Source organism: Bubalus bubalis, chromosome 14 (genome assembly GCF_019923935.1).
Source record: "Bubalus bubalis isolate 160015118507 breed Murrah chromosome 14, NDDB_SH_1, whole genome shotgun sequence".
Taxonomy (NCBI): Eukaryota; Metazoa; Chordata; class Mammalia; order Artiodactyla; family Bovidae; genus Bubalus; species Bubalus bubalis.
The window spans coordinates 10,540,126-10,564,221 of NC_059170.1; the positions used below are offsets into that span (position 1 = coordinate 10,540,126).

Consider the following 24,096-nt stretch of genomic DNA (forward strand, 5'->3'; position numbering starts at 1 on the left):
GGGGTGGGCAGGAGGGATAGAGCAGTGCCCTCTAGGAGCCCTGGGTCATTCTCGGCCTTGGAAGGGAGGTGATAAAAGCCAAGGATTCTCCGAGGAGGTGTGAGTGAGGCATGAATCTGGTACCCAACTGTCTAGGTCTCAATCCCAGCTCCACTGCTCACTAATGGTGTGATCCTGGGCAAGTCACCTCTCTGTGCCTCGGTTTCCTCATCTGTAAAATGGAGACAGTAGTGCCAACCTCATAGGGGGTGGGAGGATTAAATGGGTTAATATTTATAAAACACCTGGCACAATGGCTGCCACAGCAGAGGTTAATGAAGAAAGGGGATCAAGAGGGGTTTTGTTGGGATGGTGGTTATTTCCTCTTTAACTCTCTCAGTTTCCTTAAATCCCAATTGGTTTTTAAAAATATGTACTACTGCCTGATAAGGAGTTTCACACACATCAAGTCATAGCACATTAGGTCCAGCTGGCTCCTCGCCTGTGTTTCTCTCCCCGGGCTGTACATCAGAATTTCTGGGAACTTGTTACAAATACCAGTCTCGGGACCCTGAATCCAAGCTGCTGAATTGGAATCCATGAGGGTGGAGACTGGAAGTTCCATTTTTAAAAGACTTCCTAGGACAAGATCGATCTAGACTGGGGCTCTCATGGTCGGGCTTCCCTGGTGGCTCAGGCTGTAAAGAATCTGCCTGCAATGCGGGAGACCCGGGTTGAATCCCTGGGTGGGGAAGAGCCCCTGGAGAAGGCAATGGCTACCCACTCTAATATTCTTGCCTGGAAAATTCCATGGACAGAGTGCCTGGTGGGCTACAGTCCATAGGGTTGCAAGAATCAGAGACGACTGAAGCGACTGACACTGCACTTTCACTTTGAGAATTTTGGGAAAGTTTGGAGCCTGCTTTCCCCTGATAAATACGCAGATAAAATGTGCACCCTAACACACTCACACCACACACACTCATTCTCACATGCGTGGTCACACAGACACATTTCATGTAACTATAGGGGGCTCCCAGATTCCCCTAAACCCCCCTGGCAAAGAAACTGTGATCCACAGTGACTTCATTGTACAGATGACCAGGGCACTCAGAGAGGTTGAGGGGCTTGGCCTGGATCACACAGCATGTTCATAGGTCTGGAACCCAGGCATCCAGACTCTTAGCGGGGCTTGTATCACGGCACCCCATTGCTTCATTATCTCAGCCATCCTCAGCCAGGGAGGACAGGGGTATCATGACCCTTGTCAAGCACATGAGAAGACTGGGGCTTGGAAGAGTTAAGCTCCCTGCTGTCCAGTATGGTAGACCCCAGGCGCATGTGGCTGTTTAAATGTAAGTGAATGAAGATGAAATATTCTGTTCCTCTGTCGCTCTCACCGTATTTCAAGTGCTCAGTGGCAGCCTGTGTTCAGCGCCCACCGTGTCAGACTGTGCAGGTGTCGGAGATTTCCATCGGCGCAGAAACTTCCACTGGATGGTCCTGGCTGAGTGGCTCATCCAAGGGCAGACACCTTCCAGTTTCTGGCCCTGCCTCGCAGCTGGGGGCTCTGCCGCCTGAAAGCCTTCCCGCCCCCAGCCCCTCCTAAACTGGGCATCTCCGGTCTCTCTGAATGGCCTTGCCTTGGCAGATGCTGCTGGTCCGCCCACCTCCTAGGGAGACTTTCCGGAGGGCGAGAAGAGGAGGAGGACACGCGGAAGGGAGAGGGAGAAGAGGAGGACGAAGGGAACAAATGTTTGCTTTAACCTGAGAAACTCGGCAAGACAGCGAAACTTGGAGGGAGATGGTCTAGGCGTCAGGGTAGCAGTGGGTCCCTGCTGAGTTTCAGGGGATCAGGAGATTTGGGTCCTGGTCCCAGCCTGGCCACTGACCCCGAGTGGCCTTGGGCATGTCCCTTGTCCTCTTTAAGCTTTAGGGAGGCTGATACACATCTCGTCTGTTGGCCTCATGGGCAGGTCAGAGGACCAGGTCGAGGAGGTGGTATCGTGGTGCAGTGAACAGCAGCAGGGGGTCAAACCTACATTCCCATTCTTCAGAAGAGGAGCTGAAGGCTCAGAGAGGCCCCAGGACTCGTCCACAGGGAGCAGCATAGGAGGGCGTCGTGAGGAAGAAAGGTGATGCCTGCACATGACAGGTGCTTGGGACGCGGCTCTTGTCGTTTGCTGCCGTGTGCTTTAAGGGACCAGAAACTCAGATTATACTACAAACATGTTGTTTGCTGCCGTGTGCTTTTAGGGGCCAGAAACTCAGATTATACTACAAACATGTCCAAAGTCCGGACTCTGGAGTCAGGCAGTACCGATTGGGCCTCATTTCTGCTGCTTCAGAGCTGTGTGACTTTGGGGGAAGTTACTTTACCTCTCTGAGCCCAGTTTCTTCATCTATAGAAAGAGGTCCAGAATGGTACAGACCATTAATAAGAGTTGTTGTGGGGAGACAATGAACTAACATATGTCAAAGCACTTAGAACAGTAGCTGGCACATTGCAAGCATTTTTATTATTATAGCTATTACCGATGTTTGTTGATTCAGCCACTGTTATTTGGGCATTTTGCTCCTTGTTATAATTGTGTCTAGAATGTGCTTAGCACAAGCTAAGCATGGAATAAATGTTGGCGATGATGATTATGATTTTTTAAAAATTATTTATTTGGCTGTGCCAGGTCGTAGTTGAGGCATGTGGGTTTCAGTTCCCTGACCAGGGATGGAACCTGGGCCCCCTGCATTGGGAGCACAGAGTCTTAGCCACTGGACCACCAGGGGAGTCTCCTGTGGTGATTATTATGATTGTTAAAAGGTTTGTGGTGGGTGTCTTGAGACAGTTGAGGAAGGATCAGGTGGGTTTGAGGGCCCTTTGTCCAGCAGAGGGGAGATTCTTGCCTTCCTGAGAGGGACTGGGTCTTGGTGGAGCCCAGCCAGGTGCTGCTACCCACCCCCAACACACACCTGGCTGAGGAAGGGAGGTCAAAGGGACGTGGGGACAGGTGGGGACACTGAGCTGTAGTCGGCCTCCTCTTTGTTTTGGAGGTATTTTGGGCACTAGAAGGACCCAGATGCCAGGCTGTGAAACAGGAGGGGGTGTGGCCATCCTCCCCCTGGGCTTCTGCCAGCCCAGCTGAGGCTCACAGAGAGCCAGTGCCTTTGTGCCGCCGCCACCGGGCTGCAGCCCCTGGCGCTGCCGGGCATGTGTATTCCTGCAAGTGGGCCCAGGGATGCTACCATGTGGATTTTCATTCAGCACCTACAGTATGCTGGACAATCAGACCGAGCACCTTGGAGACCCTGCCTTCCACTGACCACGCAGCTAGTAGTGTGGCAAGAGCTGCAAAGGACAGGCACAGAGAACTTTGGAGATGCTGTGTCCTCACTAGGACTCAGGGCTGGGGAAGGGGTGCACATTGGGTTGGGCCATTCTGCCAGTGATGATCCTTGGGCTCCGGGTTACACAGTACCAGTTACAGTGGGTTGAGCCCTTGCTGCTCAAAGTGTGATTCTCAGCCCAGCAGCAGCACCATCCCCTGGGACCTTGTTAGAAGTATAGCATCTCTGGGTACTTCCCTGGCGGTCCAGTGCTTAAGACTCCACAGTTCCACTGCAGAGGGGAGGGGTTCCATTCCTGGTGCAAGAACTAAGATCCTAAGATCCTGCTTACTGCATGGCACATCCAAAAAAAAAGAAGAAGAAAGGAAAAGAAATGCATCATCTCAGGCTCCTAACCAGATCCCCAGGTGTTTCATGGGTTAAGGTTGAGAAGTTCTGGCTTAAGGGTAATAATGTTCTAGAGCGAGCACTTTGTAAGAGCATTTGCTATGGGCAGACACTGTGCTAACTGTTTTTACATTTATTGACTCATTTAATTCTCTCAGTAACCTGATAATTCTGGAACCATTAGTTTCCTCATGTTACAGATGAGGAAATGAAAGCCAAGAGAGGTTAATTAAATTGCCCAAGGTCACAGAGCCAGAGTGGCTTCCCTGGTGGCTCAGACGGGAAAGAATCTGCCTGCAATGCAGGAGACCCAGGTTTGATCCCTGGGTTAGAAAGATCTTCTGGAGGAAGGCATGGCAACCCACTCCAGTATTCTTGCCTGGAGAATTCCATGGATGGAGGAGCCTGGTGGGCTACAGTCTGTGGGGTTGCAAAGACTCAGACATGACTGAACAACTAACAGTTTCATACAGCCAGCGAATGACATCAATTTCAGGGATTCAAATCTAGCATTTGGAGTCTGCCCTTAACCATTCTACTCGACTCCCTCCTTCATTTAATGGCTGTGTCTATCAGGATTTCCAGAGGTGGATGCTTCCAGCATGGTTTGGTGGCTCAGTGGTCTCTCCATCTTTTCCCCTCTGCAGACTTCAGCATGGTGGACCAATCCTGGTTTATCCTTGGGGACTGGGGAACGGTTTTCCTTCCCAATGCCCCTTTCTGCCTGATGGAAAAGTTGGTTCTGCATGTTAAGGATGGAAGGGAACATCTATGAGTTGGGCAACCAGCCAAGCTCCCACTCCCCACCTCTCTGAGCATCTCCCCAGATAAAGGGCAAGGATTCAATACTCCTGAGAAAGGGCCAGGAGAACAATACCTCCCCAGACCCCTCATCCATCCTGAGGTACTCCCTGGTGACCATCTGCTTCAGTTTGGATTTCCCAGAACCAGACACAAGACATGGATTTGAGTGTAAGCATTTCACTTGGAAGGTGATTCTGGAAAACATGGTGGAGGAACCCATAAGAGAGACAGGGCAAGGGGAGGCCTCCAGTAATATGTGTGTTGAGAAGCCAGCTGCCACTGTGTATATCCAAAGCTTAACCCTGATGGGGTCTCAGAACCAGCCTGATACACGTGCCTGAGAGTCACTCCCTGGGAGGCCAGGGGGCTGGGGTATTTATACTCCCACTCTTACTGGTTACTGGTTGATGGCTGCTCATGGTTAAGTCTCCTGCCCTTCCTCTGGAAATGAGGGCTCCGGAGACCAGAGAAATTCCTTGTGGGCCAGAGAAACGTAGCTAGAGGGATGCAGGTACCAACAGTTAGAAGTCTGTGAGCACTGACGTGGTGGGGGTCAGAGGACGTGGGGGATGGCAACAGAATCGAGTACCTTTTCTGAATGCACAGCACCACTGTCTCCCAGCTGCCCAAACCAGAAGGCTCTCCCAGACGCCTCTTGCTCTCTCTCTGTATCCAACCCTTAACTGGGCTATACCATTTCACTAATTGTCTTTGACTCCATCCATCCCCCCTTTCCCCCAGCCATGAGGCCACTCATCACTCTTGACTGGATACCTGCAAGTCTCCTTTGTGGCCTGACTGCGTGGTCTGTCACTCAGCACTTATTTCCTCTGGATTTTGCCAGCTTCCCCCCTTTCCCCCTCAAGCTGTGTGCCCCAGCTCCATCACTGAACCTCTTGCCCTGCCCTCCGTGTCAGCACCTGGTCTTTGCATACATTGCTACCTCCCCTGACACTCTTTTTCCTATTCCTCCTCCCTCTTCGGCCCCTGACTCATTCCTCCTCCAGATCTCAGCTAAGAACGTGAGCTTTATCTCGTGTGCCAACTCCAGCTAATTGATCGTGGCTCCCTGGAGTGCTGTGTTGAGAAGGATTCTGAAGTCCAGTCCAGGCTTGGCAGGAGTGTTGGGGTTGATTGGCAGTGTCCGTCCTGGGTGTGGGCAGGGGAAACCCGCCACTCCTCTACCTCCATCTGCAGCTTCCACAGCCGGGTCTCCCCTCACCACAGCGCCCAGCAGTCCTATCATACTTGTTACACGTGTCTGTCCTGCTACACGCTTGAGTCTGGTGTCTGTTCAGTCCGGGGCCTGGCCTGCAGGGGGTGCGCTGCAAACCTGGGTGAGTGATGGGTTGGGACTGTGTACAGAAGCGCAGACACGCACGCACGCACTTACGCGCACGTGCGCACTCGCGCACACACGTGCATGCCTCTCCTTCCCGCCCCTCCGCAGCCTCCTGCGTTGCACATCCGCCCTGTAAATCCGCAGCTCTCCACGCTGGACGCCGGAGCCCCTCCTCCTTCCCTCTGCCCCTCGTGGTCCTGTGGCATCTGGGTCATCGGCACACAGCTCCCTAGGTGACCGGGTCACGGTGCCCACAGCTCTGGAGAGCAGAGAGTGAGCCGACAGCAGGGCCGCTGCAACCGGCTTCAGGGAGGCTTTCTGTCAAGGCTGTTTGCCTTGTCACCGAAGGCCCAGGAGTTGGTGGGTGGTCAATGGCACCCTACTCCAGTACTCTTGCCTGGACAATCCCATGGACGGAGGATTCTGGAGGGCTGCAGTCCATGGGGTCGCTGAGGGTCGGACACGACTGAGCGACTTCACTTTCACTTTTCACTTTCATGCATTGGAGAAGGAGATGGCAACCCACTCCAGTGTTCTTGCCTGGAGAATCCCAGGGACAGGGGAGCCTGGTGGGCTGCCGTCTCTGGGGTCGCACAGAGTCAGACACGACTGAAGCGACTTAGCAGCAGCAGCAGCAGCAGAACCTCCTTTCCCTTCGCCCCTTCTGTTGTTTCACAGACGTCATGCCTGAAGGACAAACCGGCACCGGATGTGGCCAGCGGCTAGGAGATGGGGATTTGTTTGCTTCTGTTTAATAAGCACTGGTGTTGGTTGAGTACTTGACTACACCGGAATCGGTTCTAAGGCGTTTATCTCATGTAGTCCTTAACAGTCGCACCAAGGGTGTGCCACCATTGTTCACTCCTGCTTCGCTGAAAAGCAAACCCAGAGTCTGAGCAGCGAAGGCTGTGTCTGTACTACCAGTGAGTGGGGGAAGTCAGGGCTCATATCCAGGCCTGCTTGACCCCAGGGCGTGGACTGCAGATTCCTGTGCTTTGCCCCCGGGAAGCCCTAGGTCCCCCTGGGACATGGAGACAGTGTAGCAGGTTGAGATGAACCCTGGAACCAGACTCCTGGGTTCAGATCCCAGATTAGCCACTTACCAGCCCTGTGACCTTGGTCAGGTTACTTAACATTTCTGTGCCTTGATTTCCCCTTCTGGAAAGTGGGTATTCATATAGTAAGTACCTAGCTTGCACAGAGTTGTTAAATGAGTTAATATTGATAACTTAGTACTATCAGCACTTGGCTCATGGCAAGCTTTTGATCAATAAAAAATAAATCCTTGGCTTCACGCCCAGGAGCTATACTCTCATGGCCCAGGGCAGGTGGGAGGGGGAGGCAGGTTTGGGAATGTCCTGAAAGCTTGAGAAGCTGGAGTCAGGGTTGGCTGATGCTGTATATCCTGGCACACAGTCAGTTCTGCTACAATGCTTGTTTTGAAAACGCAAATCTGTTCCAGCACGATTCAAGTATTCTGGAATAATTGGAGCACAATATAAATTTCGCCTTTGCTCAGGTGTGATTTCATCCATGAGAAACACAAGGGGAACTCAGGAAACTACACCCGTAGAGGGCTGCACAAAACACACCCCTTGCATCTGTCCACTCCCTCAGCCCCCCACCCCCCACACCTGGTGTTGCAAGTTCCCACCCATCCGTTTGGAGAGCCCTCCATCACCACTTTGCAGTAACTCACACTGCAGATCTGCGGACACTCATTTCCACAAGCAAATGTCAAACTGTCTTCAAGGTAGAGCACCATATTTATTGTAGTATCTACGCATTTATTTCATTTTTAAAAGACTTCTTTTTTTATATTGGATGGTTAGCATCACCAACTCAATGGACATGAATTTGAGTAAATTCTAGGAGATAGTGGAGGACAGAGGAGCCTGGTGTGCTGCAGTCCATGGGGTTGCAAAGAGTCAGACATGACTTAGGGACTGAACAACAACATAGCCAATTAACATTGTTGTGATAGTTTCAGCAAAGGGACTTAGCCATAAATACACACATGTAGCCCTTGTCCCCCAGTCTATGCATTTCTTAATTCTACAGGGGTAAGAGAATCTACCCCTTATTAAAGATTAAACCCCATTCTACAGGGGTAAGACTGCTACCATTTTTATTATGTCTTTTATTGTTGATAAACTTTTGGGGTGTTGTGCCCTTAACCATATTTTCCCCATACTCTCTCAGATTTTGACTTCAGGACTTGGCCCTGCACTGTAGTGTTTAGGAATGTACATTTCGAGTTACAGCAGAACTGGCTGTATTGCACCCTCTGCGAGGCTGTAGGGGCGGGGGGGACGGATGGACGATGGACAGGTAGGGGCAGGCAGTGAATGGATGAACAGAGAGCCCATGAACCTTTCAGGACCACATAACCCATGCTCACCACGAGGGCTGGGCCACCTTTTAATTTCCGATGAATTGAGACAGGCGATCCATCTGGAAAACAGAGTAGACGTCAAACCCCCAAATAACCCAATTATTTCTTTACCGTGGAGAAAACAGAAAATCCAGGGGCCAAACCAAGCTCAAAGGTTAATAATAAAAGACAAATGGGTTTCAGGCCCACAAACCAAACTAACAGGATTTGAGAGGCAGGAAATCTCATTTCACCATTAACACAAAATAAAAGGCCAGCAGAACGCGAGTTTTAATCCTGTTTCAGGTCTCTGCCTCTGCCCGTGTGGCATGCGTCCCTTGGAAGAATCAGCTGCTCTACCCACCCCCCTCCCCCACCCCCCAGCTTCTCACACTACCCCCAGATGACCTGGGCTTCCTCTCAGGCACCCAGGTACTGCGCTTCCTACTAGGTTTGAAATCAGAAGTACCATGAAAACACCACAGACGGGGAGAAGAGGCTCTCCCAGGCCAGGCAGCAGAGACCTGCTGGCCACAGCGTCCCAGTCCTTTATTCATCCAGCCAATGCTATGTACGTTGTACATAGCAGTATCCTATTGACTGTCTCCAACAACTTAGCTGGGTGATTTTATGCATGCAGCTCAGAGAGGTTACCAAACTTACCCCAGGTTGCACAGCATTGGAATCCAAGGTCTATATGATACCACAGTTAAGTCTCAACCAGTAGGCTTTCCCAGTTCCGGGTCAGGCCAAGAGATGTGGGTTTGATCCCTGGGTCGGGAAGATCCCCTGGAGCAGGGCATGGCAACTCACTTCAGTATTCCTGCTTGGGGAATCCCACAGACAGAGGAGCCTGGTGGGCTATGGTCCATGGGGTCACAGAGTCAGACATGACTGAAGGGACTTAGCACACACAAGGGTTTGGCAGTAAAAGCCTGTGCACAGCAACGAAGACCCAGAAGAGCCAAAAATTAAAAAAACAATAATAAGAAAACATGTATTGAGTTCCTACTGTGGAAGGCCTGGTCTCAGTAGTAGCAAGTATGTGACACTTAATAGTAATTCAGCATGCTCTTTCCCCATTGGGAATGGAGCCTCTGAGCAGAGATTTTCAAATCATTTAAAACTGGTATAGTGCAGGCAGCCAGCAAAGGAAGGAATGGCTGTACACAGTCTCCATGGTCGGTATGGGCTCATTTGCAGATAAGAAGATTCAAGGGCAGAGACACCAGCAGTTGGCCAGAGGTCACAAAGCAAGCACTTGACCAGCAAGGAGTTAGAGCAGCCCTGACTTTGTATCTTCTGCCTTCTGTCCTTCTCCCGGGAAAACCCCGAGTTGGAGCGGGGTCTCTGATGCAGTTGGTCCTCTGGCCAGCAGGGACCTACCACCACTTGATTCTTCCTCCAGCCCTGTGGAGGATGGGATAACCCGTTCAGGGTTTCTGGGGCGTCAGCCTGGTTCCTTGGCAGCCAGCGAGGCACCCTGGGATGGGAAATCAGGCAGCCGCTCAGATATTATAAACAATTACCGCTAATTACCAGGCCTGCCAGTTCCCTATTGTCTGCTCACAATCCCACCAGACACTGAGGAGCAGACACTGAAGATGTTGGAGGAAACTTTAAATTTCAGGCTGTAGAAGGCCTTGCTCTGCCTGGGAGGATGGGCCCCTTTGGTGCCTTAGAACCTACGAGGCACCGCTGTTTCTTGGGCTTCAGGAGCCCAGACCCTCCTAACAGAATGGATTCCAGACCTTCAGGAGGCTGAGCTGAAAGAGAAACGGACGTGGCAGAAAGGCCAGGTCACCCACTGTGAGCGTCTTGGGGCTCTGTGAGAGGGCAGGCCATTCACAGGGCTCAGTTCCTGTGACTGTTGGTCTTCAGGATTCTCTCTCTCTGTTTCCCAGAGAGAGTCTTTGTCTCACTGAGTTTGGATCAGCTGTCTGACCCTGGATCCGTCAGCTCTGATCAGGGGACCAGGTACTGCCTTAGTTTAAGTCAAACCAGTTTCTTCAGTCAATGACTTACGACTTAATGACAGTGACTTAATATGAACATGTATTTTTTGCTCATGTAAACTTCAGCACAGGTGTTCTGGTCATTGCATCTAGCCAAGCTCCTTTGCTCTTTTTAAAAACAATCCCATACTAAACATGTCCTGCTTTCAGATATTTAGAGAGTTTCCATTTTCACTATTATAAATCATCCGTGGCTAAATACAGTCCTTTTCTCCTCATCATCCAAAGGCCAACAATTGGTTTCCCTCTTTTTTCCCTGAATCTGTCCTTTCTGGTGTTCTATGACATTGCATGAACCTGTAATACTGACCTTCTCCAAGGTCGTGAACTAGACTCTCTTCCCTCTGCCTTGTCTCCATCACCCTCTTGGGAGAGAAGTACTCCTGCTCCTTGCTGGGCTCCTTCACTCTTGTGGCGTCACTATCCTGAGGACCTCAGGACTCCCTGCTGGTGACTCTGCTCAGTGTAGAGAAGATAGTATGTGGGAGGTGACCTCCTTTCCTCTCACCTTGTTACTGGGCCCTGTGTATCCTTCGGCCCCCCAGGTCAAATTCTTCTCTCCTGGTCCATTCTGGGCCACTGCAGCCTGCAGCAATTCCTCTCTTCTGATGGTCTCTGAGCTCTCACAACCCACGGTGGGCGGGTAGGGGACTGGCTGTGTCTCGTAAGAAGACAGTCGTCCTCTTCAGTTGTTTCTGGGGGCAACACGTGTGTTTGCCCAGCAGAATGGTAAGTTCTTTGTGCATGGGGTCTTCTCTTGTTTGTTCCAGCAGCTTGCTTGGAATTTTATACGTGAAGGTGCAAATATTCTTGGGCAGTGCCCTGGTATAGCAGTGGGCACTGCCAGTTTTCTAGCCCTCAGGCAGCTGTCTTTCTCACTCTGGGCCTCAGTCTTCCAATCTGTGAAATAGGGAGGCTGCTGGGTCAGAGGACACTTCCCTGTAACTATTTGCAGAGCTGCAGAGTGAATCCTTTGCCAACTGTGAGGATTTGTGAATTAGCAATGAGGTGTAAAGGCAGACAGCTGTGGTTCAAACATCAGGGAGTATGTCTAGGGTGTGAAAAGCTGGGTACAGCCAGAGAAGGCCATAAGTGAGTCATTGTATCCGAAGAACTGGAGCCAAGGTAGACAAGCAGAGTGGTTCAGAAGCAGAAGGGAACATCCTTGAGGTGGAACCAGATACTCCTTGGGTTCTCCTCTGGCTCCTTCAAGGCTGACAGCCCAGAAGGTTCCCTTGGAAGGAAGCTGGGGACAGGGTAGGGGGCTGCTCTTAGGGCAGGAAACAAAGAGTGCAGTGCCCTCAGTTAAGTCCCAAGGTAGTCGCCCCTCCCTGCTAAAAGACCCTTTGGCTGGCTGCTGTGAAACCTGGCACAGTATGTGCTTGTTCAGAGTTAACTGTTGTTCTTGGAACATGCCCAAGTGGAAGGTCACCTGAGGTTGGCCTTAAAGGTGCTGTATCCATGTGCTGACTCTGCCCTGTGAATTCTGGCTTCTGATTGGACCAAATCTGCCTCTTCACATGAATAATGCTGATAAAGGTTAAAAAAACAATGAAAAATGAAAAAAAAACTCAACCTCCTTTGGCTGTGGCGAGGATCCTAAGAGAAAATGGGTTACAAGTGCTTTACTTCTGAAGATAATAGGCACATCAAGCTTGGTGTTTAGTGTCTGATCTCATTAAGTTTTTCCAGTAGTCATGTTTGGATGTGAGAGTTGGACCATAAAGAAGGCTGAGTGCTGAAGAATTGATGCTTTCAAGCTGTGGTGTTGGAGAAGACTCTTGAGAGTCCCTTCGACAGCAGGAAGATCAAACCAGTCAAAATCCTAAAGGAAATCAACCCTGAATATTCACTAGAAGGACTGATGCTGAAGCTGAAACTCCAGTACTTTGCCCACCTGATGCAGAGAGCTGACTCATTGGAAAAGACCCTGATGCTGGGAAAGATCGAAGGCAGGAGAAGGGGACGACAGGATGAGATGGGTGGATGGCGTCACAGACTCCATGGACATGAGTTTGAGCGAGCTGCAGGAGATGGTGAAGGGCAGGGAAGCCTGGCATGCTGCAGTCCATGGGGTCGCAGAGTCGGACATGACTGAGCGACTAAATGACAACAATAACTCATTAAGTACTTAACAGGTCTAGGAGATGGGAGTGTTACTGTTCCCATTTCAGAGATGGGAAAGAAAAAACTAAAATTGGCTTTAGCAATATAATAATAGTTGTTGTTGACTTACATAACCAGAAAGAAAAAGAAGTATCTCTTGCTTCAGGTAGAATTTGATCCAGGAGCTTAATCAGTGCCGCCTGTGTGATGGCCTCCTTCATGGGCTGCCAATGGCAGCAGGAGAATGGCCAGAGGCTCCAGGCTTCTGTCTCAGGTTCGGATCTCGTGAGAAAAGAGAGTCTCTCACTTCCTACAGTTCAAAGAAAGCTTCCTGGGCAGATTCTTGTGGGCTTGGGTGAGATGCCCAACTCTCAACCAATCACTGGCCAAAGAAGGAATGGCCTGATTGGCCAGGCTGAGCCCATGTGAGCTTCTGAGGCTGGTCTGCTCTGCACCACAGGAATCAATGTCTTGAGGAGGGGCCTCCCCAAAGGAGATTTAAAGTCTGGTTCCCAAAGGAAAGGGTTCGGATATTTGGCAGCTCCACGGCAAGGACAAGCATGGACCTCCGAGGCTGAGCAACTGGCTTGTATGTTTCTAACTGTCTAGTGCAAAAAAGTCCTCTGGGGTTCCTGTTAAAAGGCAGTTTCTGATTCACCAGCTGGGGAGCGGAGTGGACCACCATTTCCTTTTTAATTATCTCCCGGGCAGTGCTGCCAGTCCCTGGGCCACACTCTGAGCGTCGCAGCCCCAACCCATAGAGCCAGGTATGGACAAGCATCACCTCCTGAGAGTCCTGCCCGGAGAGGCAAGTGACATCATACCCATTTCATGGAAGAAGAACCTGAGACTTGGCAAGGAGAAGTCAGACAGGACACAGAAACGAAGCCCTAGAATTTTGGAGTCAGAACAGAGATTTTAGGGAGAAAGTAGAAAGAAAGAAGCAGAGAGAGGACACCAGCCTGCCTAAGACTGGGAGATGGATGTGGACAGAATCGCTGTGAAATTAGGGAGGTTCTAGAGCTGACTGCCTGAGTCATCCGAGTCCTCAGTTGGCCCCTGGGAACGTCTGTTTTTGTCTCATTCTTTCTTGCAGCCTTAACTACGGGGGAGTTTGCCTGGCATCAGATGCCCAGTTCAGTGACTTCCTGGGCAGCATGGGACCAGCACAGTTTGTGGGCCGCCAGACCCTGGCCACCACGCCGATGGGTGAGTGTCCCAAAACCTGTTCCAAAGGGTGTGGGGGTCCCCACCAGAAGCCCCTTGTCTCGCCTCTGCCTGGGTTACATCCACTGAGCACTCAGCCTGGAGCTGAGGTCACACCTGCCAGGAGCTCTGCAGAGCCCAGGGACTCAGCTTGGGGGTTGGTTCTGCTTTGTTTGTGGCTGGGAGTAGGGGAAGGGAATTGCATCCTCAACAGAGATGGGCAGCCAAGTCCTTGATGGAGCTTCCAAGCCACTTCCTGGTCTCAGCTCTTGGGGCCTATTGCAGGGGACGTGGAGATCGGCTTGCAGGAGCGGAACGGTCAGCTGGAAGTGGACATCATCCAGGCTCGGGGTCTGACAGCCAAGCCAGGCTCCAAGACACTGCCAGGTGTGGGGGCTGCCCTCCCATCTGTAAGACAGGGGTGGAGGTCTGGGAGGATGTCCTGAGTAGTAGCTGGGTCTAGAAAAGAGATGATGGTGTCCAACTGGGGGTCTCCCTCCCCCCAAAGCTAGCGACTCCTGTGTCATGGCGGTTTAGAATTTATTCTGGAGACCCAGTTGAAATTGTCCATTGACCTTGTCCACCTCCTTGACTGCACTGAGCTCCTGGGGGTTCAGAGACCATCTTTGTTTTTTTTTTTTGTGTGGTTCTACCATTTGTGATTCTACCCTAGCACCTGGTAGGGTACATGAAATGCCTTGAGTGTTCAGCAAACATCGGAGTGAGTGGGTCAGCCATGAGTCTGTAAGCCCAGGAAGGGTGGGCAGGCCAGGGACTGAGAGAGGGAAAGGGTGAGCAAGGAAAGGGTGAGCAAAAGGGCAGGCAGGACCACTTGAGAGGGTAGAGTAGACCCCAGCCAACCCTGACTGCACCCCACCACTGTTGCCTCATCCCCGGACTTCCTGGGGGCACCCTGATCCCCAGCAGCAGGTCCCTCTGCTGCACCCTCTGCCCACCATTGGAGGCCCAGGCTACAGCTCACCCTGCTGACCTCTGTCCTCAGCGGCCTACATCAAGGCCTACCTGCTGGAGAACGGCATCTGCATTGCCAAGAAGAAGACCAAAGTCGCTCGCAAGTCGCTGGACCCGCTATATAACCAGGTGCTGCTGTTTCCTGAGAGTCCCCAGGGCAAAGTCCTGCAGGTGAGGGGCCAGGGGGCCGGGCAGAGTCTCACCTGGAGAAAGCAGAGCACTCTGGTGGATCTGAGCCCCACCTTTTGTGGTGTGACTTGGAACAGGTTCCTTTCTGAGCCTCAGCTTCCTTATCTGTAAAATGGGGATATTAATAGTAGCCACTGATAGAGTGACCGTGCCGGTGGAATGTGTGCTTTGTGTAGGAAAGGGATTTGCAAGTTCGGCCTGTAGTAAGGGCTCTACAAGTGGCCACCATTGTTACTCTCATGATTGCCGTCATCACCAACCTCAGGAGACTAGGGGCTTGGCATGGAGCTCAGTGCTAATAGACTGAAAGGCTTTTGAGGATCCAGAGGTCTTTGGCCCCCTGACTTTTAGGAAGATCCTAGTGGTCATCTAGGGCTTCCTTGGTAGTTCAGCAGAAAAAGAATCCACCTGCCAATGCAGGAGACATGGGTTTGAAGAAGGAAATGTCAAGACACTCCAGTTCTCTTGCCTGGGAAATCTCATGGACAGAGGAACTTGACAGGTTACAGTCCATGGGGTCAGAAATGACTTAGCAACTAAACAAAAAACAACAAAAGATGTTTGCTGAAACTAGCGTTAGCTGCCTGTCATGGGGTCGGCAGGGCCCGGCTGGATGCCTCAGGAGCCGCATGCCTCCTGTCTTTGAGCTGCCATTTGTTTTTGTTTGCCTTTGTTTTTAAAAATACTTATTTTTTTTGGCCACTCCAAGTCCTAGTGCAGCACGTGGACTCTTAGTTGCAGCATGTGGGATCTGGTTCCCTAGTTTACCAGGAATCACACTCGGACGCCCTGCATTGAGAGCATGGAGTCTTAGCCACTTGACCACCAGGGAGGTCCCTCAGAGCCGCTATTTGGTCATCTCTAGTTTATACCTCAGTTTCTTGCTCCTAACCTGAACATGCAAAGCACACAAGGGTAGGCCCAAGGTGTTCCAAATCTGCAAGACAGCAGGCTTTTGCCAAACTGGAAAGCCCGGGTCCTGTCTAGGGCACAGTCTTTCAATTTGTAGGTTGTGAGCCATCAGCAATTTATGAACTCAGTTTAGTGGGTTTTTTTTTTTTTTTTTAATGGAATGGAATTGGAAATAGGAAAGAAATGGAAAATAGGACTAGGAAAGAAAACATTTCTCATTCTTAGTAAGGCAAGTCTTATTTGGTGGAGCCACTTGCTTCAGTTGTGAATCTCACGTGTTCACTGGGTGATTTAAATGTCTGTCTTACTGTGTATATATCAGTCAGAACAAAGTTGGGAAAAATCTTTCTGGTCTAGAGGCATTCAAAGACAATTTAAAACAACCAGAAGGCCATCTGGGGGCCACACCTGGCCCACTAGACTAAGGTCTGTGTTTTCTGGCCTGAGCATCTTTGAAGAAACTCCAGAGCACATCCCTGTCTGGGATGCAGAGAGATAAAGAATAGAAATCTGGCATGGGGGTCCTTGCTGCTGAGCCTTCTGACTAATGTCAGGGCAAGACAGACCCACCACGATTGAGCGATGCCAGCTGTGTTCGTCTACTAAAGCTGCCATAAATACCATAAACCTGGGGTCTTAGACAACAGAAATTTATTTTTTACAGTTCTGGAGGGTACGTGTCCAAATCAAAGTGTCACAAGTTATGTTTCTTCTGAGGCCTCTCTCCTTGGCTTGCAGACGGCCACCTTCTTGCTGTGAACTCATACGGTTCTTTTCCTACATGCAGGCATTCCTGGTGTCTGACTGTGTCCTAATCTTCTGCTCTTATGACAACACCAGTTAAAACTGCAACCCACACTAAGGGCCCATTTTAATGTAATCACCTTAAAGGACCAGTCTCCAAATACAGTCACGTTCTGGGGTTAGGGCTTCAGTATGCAATTGAGGGGCACACAGTTAAGCCCATAATGCCAGTGATAACAAATCCATTCACACACTCAGACATGGGCTGCTGCTTTTTTTTTTAATTGAGAATATAGTTGCCATACAATGTTGTATTAGTTTCTCCTGTACAAGGAAGTGAATCAGCCATATGTATACATATATCCCCTCCCTCTTGAACCTCCCTTCCACTCCCCACCCCTCTAGGTGACCACTGAGCACCGAGCTGGGCTCTCTGTGCTATACAGCAGGTTCCCACTAGCTCTCTGTTTTACACATGGTATCTGTTCATAGTTACCTAGGTAACATAGTTACCTAGGGGGCATTGACCATTTATTAGTTGAGTGACCTCGGGCAAATGATTTAACCTCCCTGAGCCCCAGTTTAAACAGCTGTGCAATCGGAATCCTTTTTTATAGCGTTATTGGGAAGACTGAATCTAGGGCTGATTTGGCCTTAGACAGTTCCTGACGAGCAGTCATCAATAGCCGTGGCCCACGTTGTTTGTGTATCTCTCTGCATGCTTGAGGAACGGCTTACAGCTTACAGTGAGCTTCCACATTTATTATCTCCTGTGAGCCTTGCCTGCCAGGTAAGCTGAGTGTGGAAGATTCCATTGACAAACAAGAACCCTGAGTCTCAGTGAGGCTAAGTGACTTTGCCTGAAACGACCTAGACAAGACTGGAACTCGACCCTACACATGTCTGACCCCAAAGTGTGTGCATCAAGACAATAGGTCTTGTGAGTGATAAGCCAGCCCACATTTAGAGAGGGGCAGAGTTACAACCTGAGGAGAGCAAATGAGGGTCCTGCAGCCACAGAGACCACCTGTCTGGCTGCTCTAAGAAAGAGAGGTTGACCAAGAAATGGGGAAGGTACTGCACAAAAGAGTCTGTTGGAAAAAAGGAAAGAGGCTAGTATGTGTGTTCTACATGTGGCAGCCACTTTAAACGTTGAAGTATAATTGATTTACAGTATTGTGTTAATTTCAAATGTGCAGCAAAGTGATTCAGTTAGTTTTTTCAGATTTTATTCTACTGTAGGTTATTATAAGATACTGAGTATATTCCCCTATATGTGTGTGTGCACTAAGTTGCTCAGTTGTGTCCGGCTCTTTGCGACACCCATGGACTGTAGCCCGCCAGGCTCCTCTGTCCATGTGGATTCTCCAGGCAAGAATACTGGAGTGGGTAGCCATGGCCTCCTCCAGGGGATCTTCCCAAACCAGGGATCCAACCCAGGTCTTCTTCATTGCAGGCGGATTCTTTACCATCTGAACCACCAGGGGAGCCCATAGTCCCCTATGCTATACAGTAAATCCTTGTTGCTTTTCTATTTTATATATAGTACTTTGTTAATCCCATACTCCTAATTTTTCCCTCCCATCTTCCCTTCCCTTCCCCTTTTGTAGCCATAACTTTGTTTTCTGTGTCTGTTTCAGTTTTGTGTGTACATTCATTTGTATTATTTTTCTAGATTCCACATTTAAGTGATATCATATAGTATTTGTCTTTCTCTGACTTTTTCACCAAGTATAATATACTCTAGGTCTATTCACCTTGCTGCAAATGGCAATATTTCATTGTTTTTAAAGCTGAGTGTGTGTGTGTATGTGTGTATACATACCATATCTTCTTAAGCCGGTTGTCTGTTGATGGGCACTTGGGTGGTTTCCATGTCTTGACTGTTGTAAATAGTGCTGCTATGAACATTGGGGTGCGTGTATCTTTTCAAATGAGAATTTTCATCATTTTTCAGATATATACCCAGGAGTGGGATTGCTGGATCATATGGTAGCTCTATTTTAAGTTTTTTAAGGACCCTCCATAGTGGGCTATACGAATTTATTCTCATTAACAGGGTAGGAGGTTTCCCTTTTTCCCCTGTCCTCTCCAGCATTTATTGTGTGTAGACGTTTTGATGATGGCCATATTGTCTGGTGTGAGGTGATACCTCATTGTGGTTTTTGATTTGCATTTTTCTAACAGTGATGTTGAGCATCTCTTCATGTGCCTATTGGCAATCTGTGTGTCTTCTTTGGAAAAAAAATCTGTTTAGGTCATCTGCCCCTTTTTTGATTTTTTTCCCCCAATATTGAGTTGTATGAGTTGTTTCATCCATTTTGGATATTAACCCTTTGTCAGTCTTATTTTCTCCCATTTCTGTCATTTGTCTTTGTTTTTTGATGGTTTCCTTTGCTGTGCAAAAGTTTTTTGTACATTTGATCAGGTCCCATTTGTTTATTTTTGCTTTTATTTATTTTGCCTTGGGCAAGCGATCTATGAAAATATTGCTACTGTTTATGTCAGAGAATGTTTTGACTAAGTTCTTTTCTGGGAGTTTGATGATGTCATGTTTTAGGTGTTTAAATCATTTTGAGTTTACTTTTGTATATGCTGTGAAAATGTTCTAATTGCATTGATTTACATGTGGCTGTTCTAGCCACTTTTATTTTTTTAATTTATTTAAAGTTTTTTTAAATTTTATTTATTATTTTTATTTGTCTGTGCCAGGTCTTAGTTGGGGCATGTGGGATCCAGTTCCCCAACCAGGGATCCAACTCAGGCGCCCTGCATTGGGAGAGCGGAGTCTTAGCCACTGGACCTCTAGGGAAGTCCCAACTACTAACCCCATTTAAAACCTTTATTTCTGAGGATCTGGAAGCAGAGGGCAGGTGGATGAGGGGGTAGGTAGGACACTCAGAGTGGAGGGTCAGCCCTCAAGTCTGGGGCTCAAAGATGGGGCAGGTGGAAAGAAAGAGCAAGACTGGAGGCAAGAAGCCCATCATTCAAGAGCCATCTGGTGGGACTTGAGCCATTTTAAGGAGGTGGACTTCCAGGACCCGGAGATGAATTAGGCACACGGGGACCCCAGGTTCTGTTTCTGTGAGTGTCAGGGCCTGTGAGTGGCGTTGGCAGGATCTGAACCACTGTGTCTCTTGCTCTGCAGGTGATCGTGTGGGGGAACTACGGGCGGATGGAGCGGAAGCAGTTCATGGGCGTGGCCCGCGTGCTGCTGGAGGAGCTGGACTTGACCACCCTGGCCGTGGGCTGGTACAAGCTCTTCCCCACCTCCTCCATGGTGGACCCAGCCACGGGCCCCCTGCTCCGGCAGGCGTCCCAGCTGTCCCTCGAGAGCACCGTGGGGCCCTGCGGCGAGCGATCTTAGTGCCGGGGAGGGGGAGGGGCTCCCCGAGATGGTCCGGAGACCCGACCTGGGACCCCAGGCCCCAGGGCATATTGAACAGAGGAGGCCGGGGTTCTCCCCACCCAGTGGGGAAGCTGAATGGGGAGACTTCACCTCCCAGGGCCCCTCCTCACCCCTTTTTTGCCTCTTATTCCCCGAGACCTTCCCTCTCCCGATGGGATTGGCTGCACTTTTGACTTGGCCGGTTCTTGAGCTGGTGGATGTGTCTGCAGTCCGGAGGAAGGAAAGATCGAGGCGGCAGAGCACACCATCCTCCTGCCCCCGACTCTGTCCGACCGCACCCCCTTTTTGTCTCCTTGGAAGCTCGCTGCCCGGAGTCACGTCCAGAACCCAGCGGCCATCTCCATGGTGCCAATTACCAGCAAGTGTCTTTCCTGCGGCACCGGGTTCAGGCAGCTACTCCTGCCCCCCGAGCCTACGGGGCAGCTTTGCAAGGATCCGGCGCCAGCTCCGGGGGCCCCACGCCCCCGACTTGAAGAGGAGCTCAGGCCTCCCTCCGCCTGCCCAAGGAAGGAGCTCTGCCGCCGCCTGTTCGAGTCCATCTGTCCGTCCCCTGCCTGTTCCTCTTTTGGCGGCTCTAGGACATGGGGTCTAGCAGGGACCAGGGGAAAGGAAAGGGGTGCCCGGGCCTGGCAGGGACCCCCAGGGCACCTGGCTTTGTGAGATTGTAAGAAGCTAGTTTGCACACTGTGGGCGGACTGGAAAGAACTCTGTTGGCTGTGTTTCGACCGAGGAGCTGGGGGACCCTAATTTTCGAGAACCCCAGCCCCAGAGAGCTCACCAGTCTCTGAATTTGGGGGATGCCGGTTTAGAGAGGGAGTGTGAAGAAAGCTGGGATTGGGACTCGTGGTGCCAAGGTGAGGGGTTCCCAGGTAGGAGAATCCCTCCTTGTCGGATGAGGTCAAAGGTCATCTTGTCTGGCCCTCTGCCTCCAGGCTAAGGGCCTGGGGAGGCACGCGAGCTCCCCAGTTTTAGTCTTTTTAAACAAACCATCCTGTACTAAGGGCAGAACCAACTGCTCCGGCCTCAGTGACCTTGGCTCAAGGAGAGAAAGAGAGTGAGGTGAGACAGGAGTGTGAGAAGGGGGAGATTCCTTCTTGAGCAGGCCTGGGGGCTGCCTTCCCGGCCCCACCCGGCCCGGTCCTCCCTGGAGCCTTTGGAAGCCCTTTTGCATGCGGGGAGGACACAGGCTGGCCCCTTTCTGTAGAAGCACATTTCTGCCACCTCCCCTGGGAGGCACCCAGCCACCCACTACCCACACACACACCCGCCCTCCCCCATCATTACCCAGTCCTGCTGTGTAGGACGTAGTCTTGGTTAGCCGAGTAGGCTTAGAGTGCCTGGCCCTGGGCCAGGTCTTAGCTTCACATAGAGTCCTTACAGAGGGGATGGAGAAAATTCCAGGAGGCAGCCTTCTCCCTGCCAGCCTGGCCTGGGTCCAAGCCTGGACCTGGTTCAGGGGAGGCTGGCCCCTCCTCCTCCTCCTCCTCCTCCTTTTCCTCCCCCTCTTCATGTAGGGTTGTAGCCAGAGCCGCCCATGACTCTCAGATGTTCTGATTTATTACCCTTGGGACTGATTTTATTTAGGAAGCACTCCTGAGGATGTGGGCCTTGGAGGGGGCCGGGGCTCCATCAGAGGAGGTGGTTTTCCACTGAGGATTGCCCAGCTGTGTTCTGTCCCACCTTATCCCCACTCTCCCCACACCCCACCATTTAGGCTGTGGACCAGGTGAGTCCTTCCACCTGGAACTCTCCCCTCCCCTGGCCTGTTCCCAGCCCTGGGCATCCTTTGAAGTTCTGGTTGAGTTATAGCGCCCCCCTGCATAGGGATGGGGAGATGGAAGCGCCCCCTCCTTGGTCCAGGAGGCCTTCTGACCTTCCTGGAATCATGGCGGCTGGAATCCCAAGGCTGGGGCGGAGGCAGCAGGGCTCAGAACTGGCCCCTCCCCTGTGCTTTTTTTTTTTTTTTTTAAACCAGTGTGATTTCTTTGCCGTTTGTTTATTACTCACCATTCGGAATATTTTGAGCCAGGAGAGCGCCTTCTCTCTCCAGCTGTCACTGCTCTGGTAGTTCAGGGGTAGCATTTCAAAGCCAGGTTGGGGCCTGGCTGTCCCAACCTGAGGACGGGGGGCACAGCCTTGCTCCCCAACCTGAGCCCGCCCTGTTGGGGGGTGGGTCTGCACAGCCTTTATAAAGAGAGAAGGCGCTCCAAAGCAATAACATCCTGAGGGTGGTCACCGAGGGCCCCCCTCAACGACTTTCTGTTTGTTCTGTGATTTCTCAGCTCACCTCCTGGAGGGGTGGGGTGGCACGGGGGCTGGAGCCCTCTTTCTTTGTATCATCGTTGTGAGCACATGGCCACCTTCCAAGGGGCTCCGACCATTGGGCATGGGACCCCCCCTCTGTCCTCACCCAGGGATGGGGGCTTGGGGAGGGAGTGGCTGTTCTCATCATTAGCTTTGGGGAACCTTCCAGCCTGCTCCTATCTGGTCCTTTGCCAGCTCAAACTCCCCCATTTGGAGAGGAGCTGAGAGGTTGGCACTGGGGGAATTAGGGGTGTGAGGGGCCTGGGGGTCTCTAGGGGACGATTCTTTTTTCAATCTCTGGGCCAAAGGTCACATGCCGGGGTACGGTGGGAGGGAGTCATCTCCACGTTCCTTCTCCAGAATCTGCCTGTCACACTAAAGGAAAAGGAGCTTTGGGACCATCGGTGAAATGATTTCCATCTTAACAGAGAGATCACAGGCCCCTGGGGTCACCTGTGAGTTCACGACACTGGCAGTCTGGGCCTCCTCAACCCCCCGGAGGCTGAGCTGGAGCCAGGGCAGGACCAAGTGGGGCCACCATCTCCCCCCCGCAGTATTTCCTCTGCCCTTCTCTCCGTGGCCTTCTCCCAGGGGCCTTGAAAAAGATGGGCAGCGCCGATTATAGTCCCATCTGAGAGGGCAGGAAACCAAAGCTCAGAATCAGTAAGTGGCTTGCCCAAGACAAGACCCCTCAGCAATGAGGCCAGAACAGAAGCAGCTCTGTCCTTCCTCCTCCATGGGACAGCAGACCATTGCTCCAGAGCACATCTGCCATAATGAGGATCTGTGACCTTTAGGCCCTGGACCACCCTGCCCTGCTTGCTTGCATCTCGACGGGCCAGTAACTTTTCTGGGCCTTGGGTTTAGGGGGAAGGGTTGCCATAGAGATCTTGCTCTCCTGGGTGGGGGATGGGGGGTCTGCCCTGACTGACGTGAGGCTGTGCAGGCTGTGGTCCTGGTCTTGATGCTAAGTGGGGACTCCCCACCAAGGGACCACAGCCCCTCTGGGACCACTCTGAGGAAGGCCAGACAGCACTTCCTGGGGCTGTGTGGGAGTGAGGGGGGCGGTGGTTCAGCTCACCTTAAGGCATTCCCCCCCAAACCTTTAGATAGAATAACATGGGAACTTCTCGGAGTGCTTTTCACACCTGTTTGTTTTCAAAGTGCTTTTCTCTCTCCTGTACCCTCACAAGAGCTCCTGGGCAGTCGGTGGAGGCCTGCGTGAGTTATCAGCCCCATTTTACAGAAGAAGCTGAGGCCCGGGGAGGGGAAGGTACTCGCTAAGGTCCCACGGGGAGTTGGTGGCTGAGCCCAGGGGAGAACTCAGTTCTCCAGCGGTTCAGAGCTCTTTTTTTCAATGTGGGGCAAAGAAGAGTTGAGGTCATGTACTTGACAAGCTGATCCACCGTCCAGCTCCTTACATCTGGAGCTCATGGGCACATCTCAGCGTTGAGAGGCACCGCTGAGCCCTGCTGCCCTTGGAGCACAGCTGTTGCGTTAGGCAAGGCCACCTGCATTTATTTATTGAGCAGCAGCCCTGTGCCAGACCCAGGGGACGGGGTGCCCCGACTCCATCGCCCACTGTCCTGTAATGACTCATTTGGGCTCCAGGAGGCCCCATGTCTTATAGCAGCACCTCGGAGTGGACGGAAAGCTTTCATGTCCATGAGCTCATCTGACTCACAAACCCCGCCCAGGAGCCGCTGACCATGCCCGTTTGACTCATAGCTTCTGTGAGGGCAAAGTGGAGACTTGAACCTGGGGCCTTGGACATCATCTCTGAGCCCTTTCACCGCACCACTGCCTCCTGAGCGGGTGGCAGGAAGGCAGATCCCTGGTCCTCAGGCCCACTCTCCACTCACCTTTCCCCGTCTTCCCTCTCCAGGAGCAGGAGCCCCTCAGGCTTTGGGGGAGGGAGGGTTTCTGGGGCCCCTGGGTTGGAGCAGGTCACGTTGCATTGTGTTCATGACCATGTAGCTCATGTTGAAAATTAAAGTTTTTGGCTTTTCTA

At 51.3% G+C, this 24,096-nt stretch overlaps 1 protein-coding gene across 1 annotated transcript in view; it reads left to right on the forward strand.

Moving 5' to 3' along the window:
- The window catches only part of RIMS4 (regulating synaptic membrane exocytosis 4), a 72,185-nt gene extending 48,406 nt beyond the window's left edge, over window positions 1–23,779 (forward strand). Inside the window, exons 3-6 of the mRNA XM_025263420.3 lie at window positions 13,446–13,558; window positions 13,841–13,942; window positions 14,559–14,698; window positions 19,521–23,779. Coding sequence (XP_025119205.1) covers window positions 13,446–13,558; window positions 13,841–13,942; window positions 14,559–14,698; window positions 19,521–19,739 — 574 coding nt within the window. The 3' untranslated portion in view covers window positions 19,740–23,779. The remainder of the gene's footprint in view (window positions 1–13,445; window positions 13,559–13,840; window positions 13,943–14,558; window positions 14,699–19,520) is intronic.
- The last annotated feature ends 317 nt before the right edge of the window (window positions 23,780–24,096 follow it).